The 18,576-nt window shown below is 44.5% G+C and overlaps 1 protein-coding gene across 1 annotated transcript in view; it reads right to left on the bottom strand.

Moving 5' to 3' along the window:
* The window catches only part of COPZ1 (COPI coat complex subunit zeta 1), a 27,908-nt gene extending 9,855 nt beyond the window's left edge, over positions 1-18,053 (bottom strand). Inside the window, exons 1-3 of the mRNA XM_048491002.1 lie at positions 17,827-18,053; positions 3,111-3,179; positions 1,721-1,802 (exon numbers count right to left, since the gene is read on the bottom strand). Of these exons, the coding sequence (XP_048346959.1) occupies positions 1,721-1,802; positions 3,111-3,179; positions 17,827-17,844 (169 nt within the window). The 5' untranslated portion in view covers positions 17,845-18,053. The remainder of the gene's footprint in view (positions 1-1,720; positions 1,803-3,110; positions 3,180-17,826) is intronic.
* Positions 18,054-18,576: the final 523 nt, after the last annotated feature.

Genomic DNA, 18,576 nt, shown 5'->3' with positions numbered 1-18,576 from the left:
CATTTCCTGCCTCTCTGCAATTGGTCGAGATCACACCCACACAAGATGCCCCACTCCTACAGTAGAAGAGCAATACTCTGGGTTGGTCACTTTTTCCTTCAACAGAAGTAAGCCAAGATATAGAGTCATCACAAACATCACACTGTCAGCAGCTCTGAGGGGAAGAGTCAGCTGGTAAGAACACAGATCTGTTTACAATTGGAATGTATGTGGAGCACTGCAGCGTGCCTCCAGCAGTGCTCCAGACCCAGCAACTACACATCAACTGTGCTTATCTGTGGCACACACTGTGCAACGCTGCACATCCCAGTGTGGAAGTTGCCCATCAAATTGAGCGCATTTGACTAGATCAGCTTTTTTTAGGAGAAGTGAACTTAAATGGAATCTCTTCTCACAACTGTACAGATATCAAATACTTCCTTTAGTTCTGGTTTAAGCCATAGGTCTTCATATTCAGATTTAAGTACCTTAATTTAGATGCTAGGTACCTCCCGCCCGCCCCCCGGAAGAAAGTTTTAAAAAATCAAAACCAGCTTCTTAATAAATCTTTCCTCTGCCCACTGGTTTTGATTTCTCAGTGCAGATCCTGCCCCGGGAATGAAGCAAGCCCCCCCCGATCTCACAAAGGCAAAAATCCTGGATTGCGAAAAGATACCGTCTTGTGAAATCTGCAATTGCAAAACTGTCTTCTGGGACTGACTGTGGCCGGTGTGGCGAAATTATCGAAGGAGACACATGCACTGAATGCGTGCCCACATTGTGGGCTGCAAGGCTTACAGTCAGCTGATGTGCCACCAACCCGTGCGTTCCCCCTGCAGCCTCACAGTGGTCATTCTCATATCCCAACCCATGCACACCACAGGTAGTTTTGACTGCTGGAACAACATGAGCCATGTGATGTTGGACAGGAAGAATTTCAGGGGATGCCTCCTTTTCCTTCCTGCCTGTTTAACTAAAAATGCCCAGTTTGCCCAGCCACTTCAGCAAAGCCAAGCAGTTAAGAAATGAACAAAGTGGCTCCGAAGATGCTGGTCATCCTGTACTTTCCAAGACAGGCTCCTCAAAATCTTATAGACACAGTAAGAAGAGGTGGCTACGCAGGTGAGCTGAATCTTCCTGCAGAGACTCCCAGATGGGGAACAATGGAGATCTATTCACTTTATACCATAACCAGTACGGTGCGGTTGTTAGACTGCTGGACTAGGATCTAGAAGTGTGCGCGTGCGCGTGCGCTGTCAAGTCACAGCCAACCTACGGCAACCCCACAAGAGATTTTTCAGAGATAGTTTGCCATTGCCTATCTATGCACGAGCTGAGAGAGTTCAGAAAGAACTGTGATTGGCCCAAGTCACCCCATAGGCTTCATGTGGAAGAGTAGGAAAACAAACCTGGTTCACCAGATTAGAATCCACAGCAATTAACCACTATGCGATGCTACCTCTCAGGATCTGGGAGATCCAGGTACAAATCCCCATTCTACCATGGAAGCTTGCCAGGGGACTGAGGGCCAATCACACACTCTCAGACTAATGAACCTCACAGGGTTGTTGTGAGGGTAAAACAGAAAGAGGCAGTGTAGCTTATTTGGGTTTCCACTGGCAAGAAAAGTGGCTTTAAAATGTAATACATGAATAACTGTATCCATATTGTGCTCTTGGATTCCCTTTCCCCATCCCTGGCCACCTCCCCCCAACCCCTGCATAGAAACAGCAGAACCTACTATCTGTCCGGTGGGTCTTATTGAAGATGTTCTTCTCAAAGGCCTTTTGCTCCTTGACAGTAGGATAAGTATCATCATAGTACTGCAAAGGGAAAAGAAAAGCTGGTGACATCATACAAGATACTGATCTCTTGCCAGGCTGAAAGAAGTTCTGGAAATGCAGCAAACGGCACCCTTGTTTATAACATGACATGCCTGGACATTTATTTTCCATCACATTGAAACTCATCAAAATCCAGAGTCATATGTTGCTTCCATTTTAGATTCATGGGAATCGGGTAAAGAGAGAGTCTGCAATAGAAGCCTGGACTCAAATGACCAGAAACTAGGTCCAAGACATTCTCTTGTGAATCACAACACCTGTGTTGGGGACACTGGACCGAAGAACAAACTCCTACCCTCAGTGATACTGCAGCAAAGTGAACAGAAAATGTTGTGGATTTCCTGGGTTGTATGGCTGTGTTTCATCAGCATTTTCTCCTGATGTTTCGCCGGCATCTGTGACTGGCATCTTCCAAGGATCTGAAGATGCCAGCCAAAGATGCAAGTGAAACATCAGGAGAAAACGCTACTGGAACACAGCCATACAACCCGGAAAACCCACAACACCCTAGATAATCTTTACATTGGAACTTGCTCCACAGATTTTGCATGAGTATACCAAACAAATAACCCTGCCACTAAATAGCTACCAAGGAGAACATTAAAAAAATCAGCAAGCAATTGCTTCTGAAAAAAAGAAGTTTGGATTCATATGCCACCATTCTTTCCTGTAGGGAGACTCAAGGTGGCTTACAAATTCCATTCCCTTCCTCTCTCCACAACAGACACCTTGTGAGGTAGGTGGGGCTGAGAGAGTTCAGAGGGAACTGTGACTAGCCCAAGATCACCCAGCAGGCTTCATGTGTAGGAGCAGGGAAATAAATCCAGTTCACCTGGCAGGAGTCCACCACTCATGTGAAGGAGTGTGTGTGCGTGGGGGGGGGGGGATGAAGCAGACAAAGACACTGGAGAGTCTCCCACACTAGAAAGGCATTTGGTACCCACAAAGATTAGGACTCATACAACCTCGATGGGCATAGATACCCTGTTTCTCTGAAAAGAAGACATCCCCTGAGAATAAGACATAGTAGAGGTTTTGCTGAAGTGCTAAATATAAAACATCCCCCGAAAGTAAGACGTAGCAAAGTTTTTGTTTGGAACCATGTCCGTCGAACAGAACACCAGAGCATGCAGCTGTGGAGCGGAAAAATAAGACATCCCCTGAAAAAAGACATAGCGCATCTTTGGGAGCAAAAATTAATATAAGACACTGTCTTATTTTCGGAGAAACACGGTATCTTCCTGCTCACTCAGAAAGTACACCCCACTTCCCAGGCTTCAAGGATACCTTGGCAAAGAGACGGTCTCCATCATTGTCCAAGATAAGAATGGCTTTCACTGTGTAGAGAGATGGCTCCTGCAAAGGAAGGCACAACATCATTGTACTGTTCAACTTTGACCACACACTACCTCGCACCCAACCACAGTTTGGGCACTATAGGCTGACACATCCAGGACAGAGACAAGGGCATCCATCCAGGTAACACATTTGAGCAGGGCTGTATATAGACAAGGATGCAATAAAACCCAAGATGTGGGCCAAAATTAAGTCTTGTGAACAGAAACGTACAAATTAAGCAGAATTTTATAGGTAGTTTGTCTATTTTATCTGCAGTTAACCAAAGGGGCAGATGAACTACACAGAGAACTGAACCCCCACCTACTAACTGCCACTAAAAGTCCTGTTTAGCCAGACTCTGGCTTCTGAGATTTCATGTCCCTGTCTGCATAGTTTCAGACGTTACTGCCACAGTCAGAGGGGTTAGAAACGGGGGGGGGGGGGGGCCCATTACAAAACAAAAACTGAGATTTCCAAGATGGCACCCAAAACTATGCATGTCTGATGTAATCCGGCTGGCCACTACAAGGGCTAGGACCTTTACAGCCTAGGCTCCCCAGTGAGATAAGGGCCCTACGGGATTTAAATTGTTTCTGCAGGGCCTGTAAGATGGAGCCAGGCTTTTACATCTGGCCAGCTGGGCTTGAACTGAAATTAATTTCACCATCAGTGGCCTCTCTAGGACACAGAACGGGGTGGTTATGCTGCTGCTTTTTATGATTGTTGATGTTTTATCTTGTTTATCTTGTTTTAAATTGTTGTTGCTCACCACCTTGAGCCCTGCAGGGGAGGGCGGGCTATAAATCGGGGCGGGAGGAGGATTCAAATGTGTGGAATGCACCCAGTCCTGCCTCTCAAACACTGGAAGGGGTCACTGAGATGGCATATAAATCTGGCTGTCTCTATTAAAATGATTCAAGGCTTGTGTAGCGTGTACTCTACTGAGCCTAACCCAGTCAACTAGCCACATATGGCAACACAGAAGGTGCTAGAAAAACCTGCTTTCATTCTGGCTGCCTTTGCCACAGACTTCAGATAAATCCAGTGTCTGAATTATGCCAGTGGTCTTTGGGCCAGTCACAAAGGCACAGAGAATCCGTGGTCTGTCTCAAGGGCTGCAGACAAGTTCCTATTCTACTGGAAAACAACCCTTTTTGTTTCTGTTGTCTTTGCACCGAGGACCCTTTTCACAGCTTGTAAAGTACCCTTTCCCATACACTCCAGGCAGAGCCAGATCTCCTTTCCACAAGGCGCTGGTGGCACACTGTGGGCAGAATCACAGAATTACAGAGTTGGAAGAGACCCCAAGGGCCATCAAGTCCCACTCCCTGCAGTGCATGTGAGCAGAGATGGTCATGTGATCTTTTCCCAGCCAATCAGCACCTATCCCCAGGACACTGTGTGGGGAAAGGCCTGCACAATTGGGGCTGCCTATTTTACTTACATTTTGCAGTGTGGGGACTGCACAATGTGGAAGCACATAATAAGAGAACCCACTGGAGAATGAGGTCTCATGGCAGCTGGCTCAGCAGCTTTGTGGGAAGAACCCGAGCAGGACTCATTGCTCCCCTCAAAAGATAGATCACTCTTGTTTGAATGAGGAGCCTCAAGGGCCAGGTAATCCGATAGTAGGGCCGCGAATATGACAACCTCACAAAGGTTTGGTTGATGGGACAGGTAAAATATTATCAAATAATGGTCAGGTACTTTTAAGAGGTTTGATGCATACATCAATTACTGATTTAATTATCTGTGAAATAACAAAAATCAAATTTTAAAAAAAGTAGTGAATTATTGTAACTATTAAATGTTAGGCACACCAAATCTTATCCATGTGATTCTTATTTGAACACTTCTCTTTGACTTTTATGCCAGAACACCAGGGTCAGCCCACAATCAGAAAAGGTGACTTTTTAAGTGAAATTATAGCAGAAACAAAGCAAAGTGGTGTCATTATCAAGAGACAAACGATACCGTAACAGAGTTACCAACAAGCTTGAGCAAAAAAATATATACTGTCATATAAATAGAGACTTAATGTATGGAAATGGGAAGTTGAAGCTCTTAATGGAAAAAAGATAAATAACACCACCTTTTAAAAAAAAACTTTCCATTAAATCTCCATTAAAGGGGAAGGATATAGTTTCTTCTAGGCTGCTGGCAACCTCATGCCATACTAAAATTAAAAAAGATCTTACCACCTATACAGTTGCATTCCTATTTGACCAAAATACAACACAATCAATAACCAGGTCAAGTGACACAACAAAATTCAACTGATCAATCTGGCTGATGTTCCGATCCTACTCCATACCAATGCCAAACACAACACTGAGGAACATCTAGCAAGGAAGGTTCAGGTTTAAGGCCCTTCACCCACCTGTGCAAATCCACTAGGGCAGGGAACCAAGGTAACTGGAAGAGAACCTGCTCCTCCAAGAGGTGTCTACCGTAATATTTCACCAATCCAAAGTTTTCTAGATTGAATACCTTCTTGAACCTTGAAGAACTATTCTCAAAATCATACAAGCACTCCAACAGTGCTACGTAAATACCAGTTACATGGAGGCACAGGGTGTGTGACTGCGGTACCCATGGGTCAGTTTTAGTGCATCTTTGCAAGAAAAAGGTTTCGGGTTCAGTCCTGGCATCTCCAGAGAAAGAAGCACATTTAGCAAGTACTGGGAAAAATCCAGTGACCCTACACAGCTGCTGACAGTCAGGGAAAACAATACTGAGACAAGTGGTCTGCCTGGATACAAGGTACCTTGCTAGATAGAAAAAGGTTTCGTAGGATCATCCTGATTAACTGGACATGCTCCCTCAAACCACCCATAAGTAAAACTCCCATTTTGGTCCACTTCCAGCCTTTGGCTACCAGGGGGACCTTCAGGATGACGGTCACTTAAGCAGTATCCTTGTAGCAAACTAGCATCAGGGGATATAAAGCCACAATGTGGGAAACAAATGTCTTGTATATCGTACTCAGCTGACCACATACATGTTTTCCCACAACATCTTCATCAGAGCTATCCTATCTCTAAATCGCTGAACTGAAGGGTCTCAAATGGATCACAATGACTACCTACCATTTGGTCTCTATCTCTTTAAAGACAGACAATAGGAAGGCAGCTGATCAAATGCAAAGGAAAACTGAACACGTGTAAGGCTACTTGCATAGGAGGGAATTTCAGCCAATGAGACGTTTCTCATTGTCAGGCGCTGAAGGTATAACAGCTGCATGGCAAAACCCTTGATTGCCTTAATGGACTGCTGAAGGACTAACTACAGTAACCTGTTAGCAGTCAGCCAAAGGGAATGACTAAGCATGATTGCATCAGCTATATATAAGAGTCATGTGACCTTTGACTGTACTAGCCATAGGCTAATTAATGTATCATAGTGTATATAAGTAAGCTAACTCAGTTAAGCATGTTCCTTGCTGGGGACAGGACCTAAGCCGAAGGCTCTGTCCGTTTAAACTGTATATATTGTATCAATGCCAATACATTCTTTCTTTGCGTGAACTCCCTGGCTCCAGTGGTTATTGCCGCACTCTGTGTATGCTCAGTTGCGCCTACGCTGTCAACTCGTGTCACTCATGCCTGTGTGACAAACCATACCAGCCAAACCCCACCCCTCTAGACATCTCTCATAGGTACGGAAGCCCTGGCCTCCTTTGCAGAGGATCACCCTTGTAGTAGGAGGAGAAGGATGATCACAAATAATAAAATATTAGTAGAGCGTGACACACATGCTGCAGTCCAGATCGCTACCACCTTGGCTCGACTCTAAGTAAAGTTATAGTTTGCACTATAAAAGTAGAGTGCAGCATGTTTGAGGGAAATCAGAACTCATGCCTACCAGGCCAAAGGGCAGGAACACACTGGTCGAATCATAGAATTGGAAGAAGCTATAAAGATCATCTAGTCCAAACTCCTGCTCAGTGAAGGATCAGCCTAAAGCATCCTTTACAGTTATATAGCCAGTAGGGTGTTGAGAAACAGAAGTGATTGTGCATTGATTACTTTTTAGTTTTTTCTATTTTCCCCCCCATCTGCTGGTCAAATGAGTATAAACAAACAGAACTGAACCAAATCCCTGACAAGTGATGGTGCAGCCACTGCTTGAAGACTACCTGCATGGGGGAGTTCACCATCTAGGCAGTCAGTTTCACTGCTGAAAAACTCTTCTCAAAGGCCTTTTGCTCCTTAACTGTAGGATATGCATGCGGTAAACATTTCTTCCTGATGTCTTTCTACCCACAATTTATCCCCTTTATCGCAAGAAACTGCCTGCTCTTCTCTAAATGACAACCCTTCACATACTTAAAAGAGAACAATCATGTCCGCCCTCCACCTCCTCTTCTCCAGGCTGAACATTCCCAAGTCCCTCAGCCTTTTCTTATGGTGCCCTCAACCACCCTGTGCTGCCCTCCTGGCCTTGCCTGTGGCTCAATTAAATTGTCTGAGTTTAGTACGCGAAACCTGAGATCGAAAGGGCCAGGAGGAGTGCCGAGCCCCACTGCTGGACGCTGGAAAGCTCTCGAGACAAAGTTCTGTGATGCACTGACTTCCACATAGCCACAGCCGGAGTGTATAACAGAACTTCACCTCAAGCGCTGCAACAGCCCTTCACCAGGGGCAGCAGGCTCCGCAGAATGGCAGGCAGGTCCGTGGCCCCCCCAGAGCAGTGATTCTCCCAATGCGGTGGTTTTCCCCAGCACATTTCCTACTTCTTTCATCCCCTGAGGCAAAGAGCCAATCCTGGCTTTCTATCAGCTCAGTGGAGCAGAAGGCGCTTCAGAAAAGCCCAGGGGACATCACATTTTTGTCTTCGAGGAGCATCCATTCAGAAACAGTTGACTCTATCCCAGGGTGACGCTTGCCTTGGGAAATCCCAATATTTTGTGACTGATGCAGGTGGTTGCTAATTTGTCTCAAAATTCCAAAAGTGCCCACAGCCTCAACAAGCTTGGGGACCATCTTTTAAAATTTTTAAGTGATTTTTAAAATTTTCTCACACAAAAAGACAAACACAGATATAAAAACAAAACACAACCCATTACACATCATATAATGACTTCTGGCTATCTCAACTTCGACTAAAAGTCAATTCTAGATTCACACATATAAATAAAATATTAATTCAATAGTCTTTTTCTTAAATGCCTTCTGGTAATTACAATCTATGTTTTCTTTAGGTTTCAAAACCTGGCACCGCTTCTCTATTCGAATAGTTTTTCTGAAGGTATTCTGTAAAGGATTTCCAGTTTTCCAAAAAACTGTCCAAAATAGTTATCTCTTAGTAATGCTAAAAGCTTCGCCATTTCTGCGCATTCTGTAACGGTCAGAATCCAGTCATCTTTTGTTGGTGTCTTATTGTCTCTCCATTTTTGTGCATATAAATTTCTGGCTGCAGTTGTCATATACATAAACAGAGTTCTGTATTGCTGAGGAAAGTTGTCTCCCATAATTCCCAGCAGGTTTTTACAAAATCTTTTGCATTTCTGTAAGCACCATATTCCAAAGTTTTACTCTTTACACATCCCATACATACAAAAAAAGACCCCTCTTGCTGTTGATACTTCCAATATCAATTTAACACACCTTTGTACATCTTTGCCAATTTTTTGGCATTAAATACCATCTATACATCATTTTGTAACAATTCTCCTTCAAATTATAACATGATATAAATTTTAAGCCATTCTTCCACAGCAATTTGTCCCACTGTTCCATCAGAATGACATGGCCGTTTCTAGACCGTTTAATCGTTACAGATTTAACCACTTCATCTTGTGTCTCTCAGCCATAGAGTCTTGACCAGAGGCGTAGGGAGGGAAATGGTGCTCGGGGCAGCACCTGCTCTGGCCGCTGCCCCCCCCCCCCCACACCGCACTTACCTTAGCCGGCAGGAGCCTGCTATGGGGAACAGTCTGGGGGGGGCAGGCCCGAGGGAACGGGTGTGGGGGCCGTTTCTCTGCACCCCCTCGTGACCAGCTGGTGTGCGCCCGGGGACATGTGACCCCACACATCCCCGTGAGCGCTCCGCCTCTGGTCTTGACCCAATTCTCCCCCCCCCCCACCCAACGCACTCTTCCACTGAAACCACACCCAGTAACAGCCACTGTGGAGCGTACCTTCTCTCAAATTTCGGAAGGCAAGAGAGTGTCTGACGGTCACCACAGACAGAAAACCTTCACTGGCTTATAAAACATACCAGGCAACCATGTTCAAACCATAAACAAAACTAAGAGCAAACTATAACCACAAATTACAGACAGGATATGTAAACTACAACTTGTCTCCCAGTCTTATCTTGACACAGCTTCAGGGAACCTTGCAAACATTTTGCAACTTTCTCGCTTATTTCAAGATTGGAATTATTCAAAAGAAGGAACAACTAAGCAGAATCAGAAAGCCCTGTCCCATTTGCTAAAATACAGCTTAGATACTTTGTTCGAATTTCCAAATAAAAAGGATAATAAAACAGAGCATGCTGAATAGTTTCAATGCAGACCACCTTACAGGGGCAATGCCTATCTGAATATGCTACATTTTAATATCTTCCGTAGAGGATTTCAGCTGGCATAACATTGAATCTAGCCAAAGAGAAAGCTTTATGTTGGTTCAGATTTTGGAGACGGTAAAAATATGTAGCGGCATGGCCTGTAGTAAGTGGAATCCCTAGTCTTGGAGGGGAACAATCCTTATTGGCTACACAATTATAGTGCAGCCTCCACAATGGCAAGTGCCCTGTTCTTCTCAGATTGAGTCCCTTGAAGCTAGAAGAAGAAGGAGGAGGAGCAGGAGGAGGAGCAGCAGGGGAAGGGGAAGGAGGAGGAGGAGCAGGAGCAGTAGGAGGAGCAGCAGGGAAAGGGGAAGAAGAAGAAGGGAAGAAGGAGGAGGAGGAGCAGGAGCAGGAGCAGGGCCTTACAAACTCCTTTCCCTTTCCCCCTCACAACAAACACCCTGTGAGGTGGGTGGGGCTCAGGGAACTCCAAAGAACTGTGACTAGCCCAAGGTCTGTGACTAACCCAGCTGGAACGTGTTGGAGTGCACAAGCTAATCTAGTTCACCAGATAAGCCTCCACAGCTCAAGTGGCAGAGCGGGGAATCAAACTGGTCCTCCAGATTAGAGTGCATCTGCTCTTAGCCACTATACCACACTGGCTTGCCTCATCTCTGAAATGTGAGTGATCGACAGCAGGTATATTGGGGGGGGGGGGAGGACTCAGTGGGCACACCAATTCAGAGAAGGTTGCATGCCTAGAGTTCCTATTTTCAGAGGGTTCCCACCATTTCAGTCAAAGCAACATGCCTGAACAGGCAAAGAAAAATAAGATCAGTTCTGGGACCCCCGCGGCTCATCCATTTTCACATGGACAAGACGAAGTGTAGACAAATTTAAATTCTCCTTCTGGTTCTTCTGTCCTTGTTCATGCTCACACTCATAAAATTGTTTGGCAAACTTACTAAGCAGGCAGATGCACACGGGGATTTTTTTCTTCCCTCCAATAATATTTCACCTGCCCCCTGGGCAACGCGTGCAGATTTGGGTTTGAAAACTCCCAGTTTTACAGCAAGATGGGGAATTCAGACTCTCTAATGAAGGCCTCAGAAACTGCAGGCACGACAGCCCCAAAGGTAACTGGCTGATTTTCCACAAAAGTACTGTTGCAGGAATACTCTGTTTCCAGTCTGTACTAAAGAAGCAACTGATGACAGGTAAAGGGTGGCATATCTGTCCTGGTTTGCCTTCGGAGAGAATCAGGATCGAAGCTTACCATATAAGCATCAGAGGAGAATTTATTCATCTCTTTGCCAAAAGACAAGCTTCCACTGGAGAGACAGGAAATAAACACACATTTTAAATCTATAATGAGCCCAGACTGAAGGGCCAGAAGCAGCATAAATTTCTCTCTGGAGGTTTCCAGTTCAAGCCAAGGGCTGCCTCGGGCAATCAACCATTAAAACAAGACGTTAAGAGTTACTGCACAGTTTATTCTGATCATTTAATTCTGAAGTTTCAATAAATTAAACTTCAATCAATTAAACTAGGTGTGCAACGGCCCAGATGGTCAGCCCGATAGCAGCCGCATCGCCGGTAAAGATTTTACAGCTGCCAGGTCCCTGCAGAAGGGGAGCCTCGGCGAGGGAGAGGAGACAGCAAGAAATATGTCGGGGCCTGTTTTATTTGCAAAAGGCAATTGGAAAAGCCATGCAAAGGAGGCAAGCCTGTTCCCATTGGTCGCCTGGGGCCAATACGGCTCACTTTCATTTCTGGCCTTTCACAGGGATGCGGCAGCTATGAGAACTGGAACATGCTCCACACCAACATGGCACCAGGTATTTTTGATCATGCAAAACCCAGAGATCATGCAAAACCCAATTCACAGAAGATGGCACTGTCTCTTTTTATTCCAGGGCAATTCGCTGTGCTTAGGAGGAATTTCTGCATTCCATTCCTGTATAGTTTCGACCCCTTTCCTCAGCAAATGCCACAGAGGAGCCTAATCAAATAGCCCCATGATGGAATTTGCTCACTTGTCAGCTGTTCGAAGGCATTTTCTTCCCCACAGACCTGGAGTTCTGTGTAGTTTTTATGGCATGAGAGGGGGGAAAGAGCCTGTCTCCTAGAAATAGATGTAACATTTCCAGAAATTTTGATGCTATGGAAGATACTAAAAGATAGCTGGCAAACTGCTGCACCTTAGACACATTTAGTCATTCACTCCAAAAAGAAAATATATTGCAAGAGAAATTGGGGGTGGGGGGTGGAGGTTGGATTTTTTTTCTTGTGGCATTCCCTCATATTTTTACTAGGTTTTTTTTCTGATGGAAAAATTGGGAGGAAGTTGTCAGATTTTTTTCAAGCTATCCATTTTGAGTACATAAATGTTGTCTTAAAAAGTATTACATTCATTTTAAAGAAAAAGAGGAGGCTGTTTTTCAGTACTGCCCGAATTTCCATTTGAAAGAAGTGCTCAGACATCCACTCCTCTACATCTTCAGGGAGTTAAACCTAGTCTTAAAAAGTATTTCACTCAACTAAGGGGGAAAAAATCATTGGAAAAATGGGGGTCCTGAAGGAAAATGTTCCTCCAAGCCTTCTTCTAGAAAAGGGCTCCCCACTGGGGTGCCCATGAGCAACATGGTGCCCACCAACACCTTTTGGCACCCAACAGGTGTTTTTAGAAAGTGGGTGAGGTCAGGAACCCCTGCCCTAGAGAACATTTAACTTACTTGGTTGAGCTCTGTGGAATCATATCTGCTCTGCAGACGTTGATCCCTTGCACTTCTGCAGCCTGCAAGTGGCGCACTGGGAACTGGTCCAGCAGGGAGGGGGGAATGGGAAACTGATATGCAGAAATCTTCCCATAGGTGCCACTTAGAAAGGGCCCATGAGATCACGTCCCCCTCCCCCTTGTTGGACAGCACATGATTATTCCACAGATGCATGCATATTTCTTGCCGACTCACATGCTCAACAGAATGAGTTCAATCAATTAAATTCTACATCACATAATACAAAAGACAATTAAATGGATTAGGTAAAAATGTGAGTTTTCAGTGAAAATCTGAAAATTTTTCCACTTGAAATTTAAACAAGTAATTCAATTATTTAAATAATATTAGCAAAAGAAGACAAGTCTGGACTATACGCAAACAGCTGCATTTTGTCCCTGCTTCACATCCCACATTTGGCCTGTCTAACATGATTGATGGACAACACAACAGTCCTGACAGCTATAGAATTAAACAGACTGTATTTACATACGTAACATGAAAAAAATTCCACAGAAAAGTATAGCATTGGAAAACGTTCTGTCTTGCATTACTGGTGCCAGATCAGCACAGCCCAAAAAGCACAAATGTATTTTTTAATCAAATTTTTTACTGTTAACTGAGTGGATATGAGTCAAAACAAACACTCTTAAAATATAGTCCTTTTTCTTTCCTTTGTTTAGTTGATGGGGATGGCCCAGTAAGGTTCAGGAGTTATAATGTGAACGATTATAAGTTAAAATAGTGGTGGTAACATTCTTATCTCAGGTTAGAGTACTAAGTATTAAGTTTCAAGAAGTAGTTTTTTAATTGAGCTATCGCTATCAAATAGTTCAGAGACAAGTGTATTGCTTCATATTTGCATAGAAAAATATTCTTTTGTTGTTGTTGTTTGTATTGATGTATTGTTGAAGATTAAAACTAATAAAATATGTTTTTAAAATATAGTCCTTTTTGTTAGTTAAATTGACATATCCAAGAGTAAACGTTAAAATGAAAATTTGAACAAAGTTAATGAGAATTTTGTGAAGTATCTCTGGTGAGGAGGGATATAGAAAGAAAATGTGAAACGGGTCCCCTGAATCACACAATGGGCCATGGGTTGGATTCTGTGATCTTCTGATCCTTTCTAGTCCCATGATGCTATGAGACATCACAGTCTCAGTGAGATTTAGCATCTCCGGCTACAGAAGATGAAGGCCTGGTTTACTCTGCACAGAAGCTGTCCTTCATATGCATCTGTACTAATGATTACATGCTCTCCCATGGCAGCATGTGCTATACAAATACCTTCCCTGCCTCTGATCATAGAATCACAGAGTTGGAAGGGGCCACACATGCCATCTAGTCCAACCCCCTGTGCACTGCAGGAGCAGCCAACAGCATCCTAGACAAGTGTTTGTCTAGCCACTACTTAAAGACTGCCAATGAGGGGGAGTTCGCCACTTCCTTAGGCCGGCAATTCCCACTTTTGCACAATTCTTCCTGTAATTTTTTCCCCTATTGGAACCTTTCTTCCCATAATATATACCCATTATTATGAGTCCTATCCTCCATGGCAACAGGAACAGTTCCCTGCCCTCCTCTAAGTGACAGTTCTTCAAATACCAGGAGATATCCATTGTTCGGAATAAGTGACTTCTCAAAGCCATGGAGAAGCCCTCTCTATTACTGAGGATCTGGCCTCGCCATGCTGTGGCTCCTGTTAGCATGCAAAGATAGCAAGGCAGCACAGCACCCTGGCTAGCAGCAGATCCTCCCAAAAGGCTGCCATAAATGGCAACTCTAGAAAGGCTGGCAAATCAGCAATTGAAGCTTTATGACCCCACCAGAGGGTCTCAACACATGGGTTGAAAACCACAGTTCAAGATCATAGTGCATCATGAGCACAGTGAACAAAAATTTTAAAAGGAGAGAAAGAAAGAAAATAGAAAAAAACACAGCTGATACAGAAGAGTTAAGTGAAAATCAAATGTAAAACTGATTAGAAGACGAAACGTAAGAGAGTCAATCATATTACTCAGAGAGGTAATGTGATTGTTGCTGTTTTTGTCATGAAGGGAGTCCCTCGTTTGGATCTTCCCCCCCGTGACTCAAAAACATTTCAGACGAGGCCTGAAACTGACTTTAAAAATCCTCCCTTGCATCCCAAAAAAAGTATCGCGGTATTTCACTAACACTAAGCTTGTTTGTGATAATACCATGGCATGCATGTAAAACAAGCTTCGTTGACAAGAGGATGACAATGTGTGCGTGTGTGTGTACTGGTTCAGGGATTTAAAAGGAGATAAAAGTACATGACTGGACCAGAAGATTGCAGGTGCCGCAAAGGTTTTTACCCTACCCTGCAATATAACTTATATAACCAACAGCATTCCAAACATTCTCCTGACATACAGGATTCTGGTACATAAAGGACCCACAGAAAATCAAGAATTTTTACAACATTATTTCCTCATAGTTGTCACAAAAGAACTATTCCACAAGTGAATAGCGAGAATGGTCTCAGAAAGTATAAGAGCGAGTAGCTTCTGCTATAAACGATTTCACCTGCTGAAGTATCTATCCATAAGGGCAACTCCCCTCATTCCCCACCCAGCACAATTGCTGTAATAAGGCAGAAAGGAAGTTGGTTAAACTTTTGCCATGACTTTTCCAGCTGTCATGGGCACATGAGCCTTGTCAGGAAAAACAAATTAGCAATCACCCTAAAATTAGAAGTAGACACCACAATTTCAGCACTGACAAAGCTCTGGTCTGATCACACCACCTTATCCAGTAACCCATCCTCCAGGGATTTCAAACTTTTTACATTCAGAGAACCTTTTAAGACTAGCCATGGACTCCTGCATTTTAAAGAGGACTCTGTGAGTGCTGGAGAGCAAGAGTTAGTGAACTGCACTGAGAAACCTTTGTTAAACTGACAGTCTGGCCTGAATTACAAATACAGCCTGAAACACGGAAGTATAGACTGCAGAAGAGGAGAAACAGAAGAGTTTGGATTTATAGCCCACCTTTCTCTCCTGTAAGGAGACTCAAAGGGGCTTACAATCTCCTTTCCTTTCCCCACCCCCCACAACATAGATGGGGCTGAGAGACCTCCAAAGAACTGTGACTAGCCCAAGGTCACCCAGCTGGCACGTGTTGGAGTGCACAAGCTAATCTGGTTCACTAGATAAGCCTCCACAGCTCAAGTGGCAGAACAGGGAATCAAACCTGGTTCTCCAGATTAGAATAGACTGTAAGGAATTAACAACTGAGGGGTGAGAGGTGGGAATGTTCTTTCAGGGAAATCTATCCACTACCATTATTCATCTTTTCATTATGAAAGGCTTTTAAGAAACCCCAGAAACAAACAAGGATCATGCAGCATCTTAAAATCTGAAAAATATTTTATTGCAGCATACCGTTTCATGCTTCAAATGCAGTGAGTGGATCTGCATTACACAATAATGTTATGAATGGGCATGAGCAGTGCTGTGCAGAAGAAGGCAATGGCAAACCATCTGCGCTGATTTCTTGCCTTGAAAAAGCTATGAGGAGTCACTGTAAATCAGCTATGACTTGGTAGCGCTTGATAGTGATGAGGGGAAAAAACGGTCAATGGGCCACAAAGAATGGGAAATACTGAAATGTAGCATGCAAACACTACCAAGAAAAATACTAAGACCGTTAAAGTCTGTAATGGGTGAAGGTAAAAGTTTGACTAAGACAGATAAACTGGTAATTACTAAGCCAGGGGAGCAATAATGTACAATCTATTAACAAATCCCAATTCAGCAGTGATAATTCCAGATGGAGGCCACAGCCTATGCTGGAACAAATGTTAGTCTTTTAAGGTGCCTCTGCTTTATTTCCAATTCAGCAAGAATTTCTGGAACAGCGTGGCTCCCTTCCTCAGCACAAGTCACCCGAGCAAAGTCATAAGCCCCTGCACTTGTATGCACACTTCACCTGGGAGTAAGGGCTACAAAACTCAAGGTTAGAATGGGCTGAAATACACTTTCTTGCTTTTTAAAAGAAACAGCCTCACTGAATTCCACTTGGAGTAGAAGCAGTGGGTTATCTGAGTAGCAGTTAAACCATCCCATCCCCCCATTTTTGCTCATGTTCTACTCACTAGGAGATATTATTGTTATTTTTAATGTCACAGCTGCCAATTCTTTAGCTGGTCGTTGGCTTTTCATTACAATTCTAGCCTCACCCAGAAGCCCAGGACGTTGTTACATATCTGTGTAGTATTAGTGCGAATCCCAGCAGGGCTGAATCTGACAGATGTCGATTTGAAGATGTTTCAAGTGCTGCCTTAGTGTTTTCGGAATGGTGCCCAGGGAGCAGAGTACCACTGGGACGACCTGTGCCGTAGTCATATTATTATTGTGCCATATCATCATCATCATCATTTTATGATATTTTATTATATTTTACATTGTCATTGCCCTTTACGTTTGTTGTACACCGCCCAGACGTTTGTTGTACACCGCCCAGATCTATCAAGACTGATAAATAAATGTCATTGCCCTTTACGTTTGTTGTACACCGCCCAGATCTATCAAGACTGATAAATAACAACAACAACAAGCTGAGGTCGTCCCAGTGGTAAACGGCAAGCTGGGCGCCATCCCAAAAACACTAGGGCAGCACTTGAAACATCTTCAAATTGACAAAATTAACATCTGTCAAATTCAGAAGGCAGCCCTGCTGGGATCCGCACGAATACTATGCCGATACATTACAACTTCCTAGGCCTCTAGGTGAGGTTCAAATTGTAATGAAGGCCAACAACCAGCTAAAGATCTGGCAGCTATGAAATCTACAATCATCATCATCATCATCGTCGTCATCATCATCATCTCTGGTTTTGGTTGATTTCACAGTTGCCAGTTCTTCTTACTATTGCTATTATTATGTTTGATATCACAGCTGCCAGCTCTTTAGCTGGTTGTTGTCCTTTCATTACAATTCGAGCCTCACCCAGAGGCTTAGGAAGTGGTAATGTATCGGCGTGTTATTATTAATTCTATGGGTGGGTTACAAAAACACCTTGGGCAGCTGCTCCCCTTCCAGGCCAGAGATGCCCCTCAGGAGGGGAGCGGTGAGAGGAGTTCCCTGCAGCTTCCCACGAAAGGAACAGGGCGCTGAGCATCCAAGGGACACCTGGAACTCCTCTCCCCTCTTCTCTCACATCTGGACCGGCCCAGGCTCCTCCATGCCTACTCAAGGGAACCGGGCCTGGGCTTCAGCTCGGAGAACTGGACCAGGCTCAGGATACCTGCAGAGGCCTACTGGTTCCGTCCCGCCCACCTGACCGTCTCCAAGGAAACGGGGGCGCACCCCAGCTAGCACCCCCCCCCCCTTGCCCCTCCGGCTCCTACCAGGATCAGCGCCTCCATCTTGGTCGCCCCGATGCCGACGTGGAGCAGCAACCGCGGCTTCACGTCATTGGTTGGCCTCACGCCAATCTTTCCCTTGAGTCCCACCTCTCGCTTCCTACGAGACGGTTGATTGGCTGTCCTCCCTCGCCTTCCCTTCTCATTCAACAAGGCAACCCTACAGAAGCGAGCTTCCAGAGAGAGGGCGCGGCTCACCTTGAAGCCCCGCCTCTACCTGTGATTCGAAAAGAAGACTGTCGGTCACTTGCTAGCGTTCCATTTCTTGAAAAGCTGGGGGAACGGAAGAATGTGATAGTTGTCATGGTGATGCGGGAAGCCGTGTGTTCCTTAGCAATGATTGGCCAGCTGTTATCATGCGGCCGGAAATATTTGTCATTTCCAGAACCGGTGGTGGGGGCGGATGCTTGTGCATTTAAAATGAGGGCGGGGGAGGTTAGTGAGTTGTTACCATGGTGACTGGCTGTCTCTTGCAACCTGTAAAGTAACAGCAGAATGCAAAAGCCTGTATTGGGAGCAACTGAAAGCGCCAAAAGCAGGGAGGATCTCCAAAACAATTATTCAGGGCACAGATTCTTCTGGGTATGATGAAGAAAGCCACAGTTTGTTAGAGAGGATGAGGAAAGTGGGGTGACGCTTTGTCTGCTTTAAAAGATCTTAGGCTGCTGCAAGCATGCTTATGCATGATACAGAATTATGTTCTGCATTTTTCAGTGTGATAATGAAACCTATGTT

This window comes from Sphaerodactylus townsendi, linkage group LG03 (assembly GCF_021028975.2).
Source record: "Sphaerodactylus townsendi isolate TG3544 linkage group LG03, MPM_Stown_v2.3, whole genome shotgun sequence".
In the NCBI taxonomy this organism is placed as follows: domain Eukaryota; kingdom Metazoa; phylum Chordata; class Lepidosauria; order Squamata; family Sphaerodactylidae; genus Sphaerodactylus; species Sphaerodactylus townsendi.
This window is presented reverse-complemented; position numbering and strand designations above follow the sequence as displayed.